General features: G+C 39.2%; 1 protein-coding gene across 1 annotated transcript; it reads right to left on the minus strand.

Annotated features, from left to right (window-relative positions):
* Positions 1-243: 243 nt before the first annotated feature.
* LOC140784055 (uncharacterized) lies at positions 244-1,425 on the minus strand. The gene is made up of 2 exons (XM_073131234.1): positions 843-1,425; positions 244-603 (listed from the first exon to the last, which is right to left on the minus strand). The coding sequence occupies exons 1-2, from the start codon at positions 1,423-1,425 to the stop codon at positions 455-457; spliced, it is 732 nt and encodes a 243-aa protein (XP_072987335.1). The 3' UTR covers positions 244-454.
* Positions 1,426-1,629: the final 204 nt, after the last annotated feature.

Here is a 1,629-nt window from a genome sequence, read left to right on the forward strand (position 1 = left end):
TGGATTGGGAACTCCTTTGTCAACCAAGTCCCACAGACCATGCGATTTGAACAAGGTTGACATCTTGATGCTCCAAAACTCATAATACTCTCCTTTGAACATCGGAACTACTGGTTGCGTCACGTTCATCATGATGCTGCCGTTTTCTGCCATTGAAAACGCCCCAAGTATCTTACTGCTCTGATACCAAAATTGTTGGAATTTTTTACTGGAAATAGACAAAAAACAGAGTTTTTGCTGAAACGAAAACTAATTAATACAATGACTCAAAGAGATTATATTTTTTGAATTACAGAACCACTTAAGCTAAAATAACATAACTTCCCACTACCCATGTCTTAACTAAATTTAGGAGAAACTAGCCACTACTAGTTATATCTAAAGTAAATAACTAACCCAATTACATCACGTCAATTGCTGATCTGGAATACATCTAATCCGGACTAATTTTGTATCAATATTCAACAGAATCCAGGAACCCAAGTTGCAGTTTGCTTTTGAAGGCCTCAGGAATGGTCAGCAGGAGGTGCAATGGCGTGGCGCCTAATGAATTGCGACTAGTAATCAGTTCTGGATATTCATTGGCTATCTCCATTGCAAGATCTGCATCAAATATGCACACATCACCTAGTTACGTAAGACAGTGAATCTTATATTAGCTACATGCCTATTAATTTCTTAAGAATTAATCGGATCACTACATTCCTGAAGCAGGCTGGTAGTAGACTTAACATGTACATGTAACTAACAACCAAAACCTATATATATATATATATATATATATACATTCGATGTTATTATATATATGTATGTATATAGTTAAGTTGATTAACTAACTATACCTGGTGCATTTCCCGTGACTGCATAATGCAGCATGTTGGAGCCATCATCCCACCTCCTTTCATATATGTCGCTTCCGAGATCCACCAGCTTCCAAAATGAGCCTCGCTGCCCGTAGAGCGCCGCCTTGTGCAGCGGAATCTCCAGTTTCCTGTTTCTCGACCACTTGAGGTACTGGCATTTCATCGCAATCGCCTTCACCAACCTCCCGTGCAGCGCCGTATCACCGTAGATGTTCGAAGCCATCAAATTCTTTTCAGACATCACCTCCACCAGCCTCAGTGCGAGATCGCTCGTCTCATAGGCGACCACGATGCTAAGCAGCGGGTCATCTGATAAATTTATCGTCATGTCCTCCTCTTCTTTATTCTTCGCTGGCAGTAGTATAAACTTTTCTGATAGGAGCTTCTGGAGATAGGTCCAATCATCGTTGCTTATTGCGTCATCAATCTCTCTGTACTTTTTCTGGAATTTTTTCTTGTAGATCGTTGGGAATTTGGACGGCCGTGGTTTGTCGAGGTCATCTGAGCCCACCGTAGGATCATTGCCTGTCGCGGAGCCACAATTTTCAATAGAGCGGACCATATATGAATCATATACACATGCAAATTTGTTTGCAAAACAAATAAAAAATGCAGAACTTTAAAAAACTAATTAATTATCAATAATTGTCCGCGAGACTTCTCATAAAAATTTTAAATTCAGATTGCTACATCTTGTAGAGTTATATCAAAATAGACAAAAATACACGTACACCTCGATACAAGCAATAACTTTTATAAACAATTA

The sequence above is a fragment of the Typha latifolia genome, chromosome 3 (genome assembly GCF_019914945.1).
Source record: "Typha latifolia isolate L0001 chromosome 3, TyphaL0001v2, whole genome shotgun sequence".
Classification (NCBI taxonomy): Eukaryota; Viridiplantae; Streptophyta; class Magnoliopsida; order Poales; family Typhaceae; genus Typha; species Typha latifolia.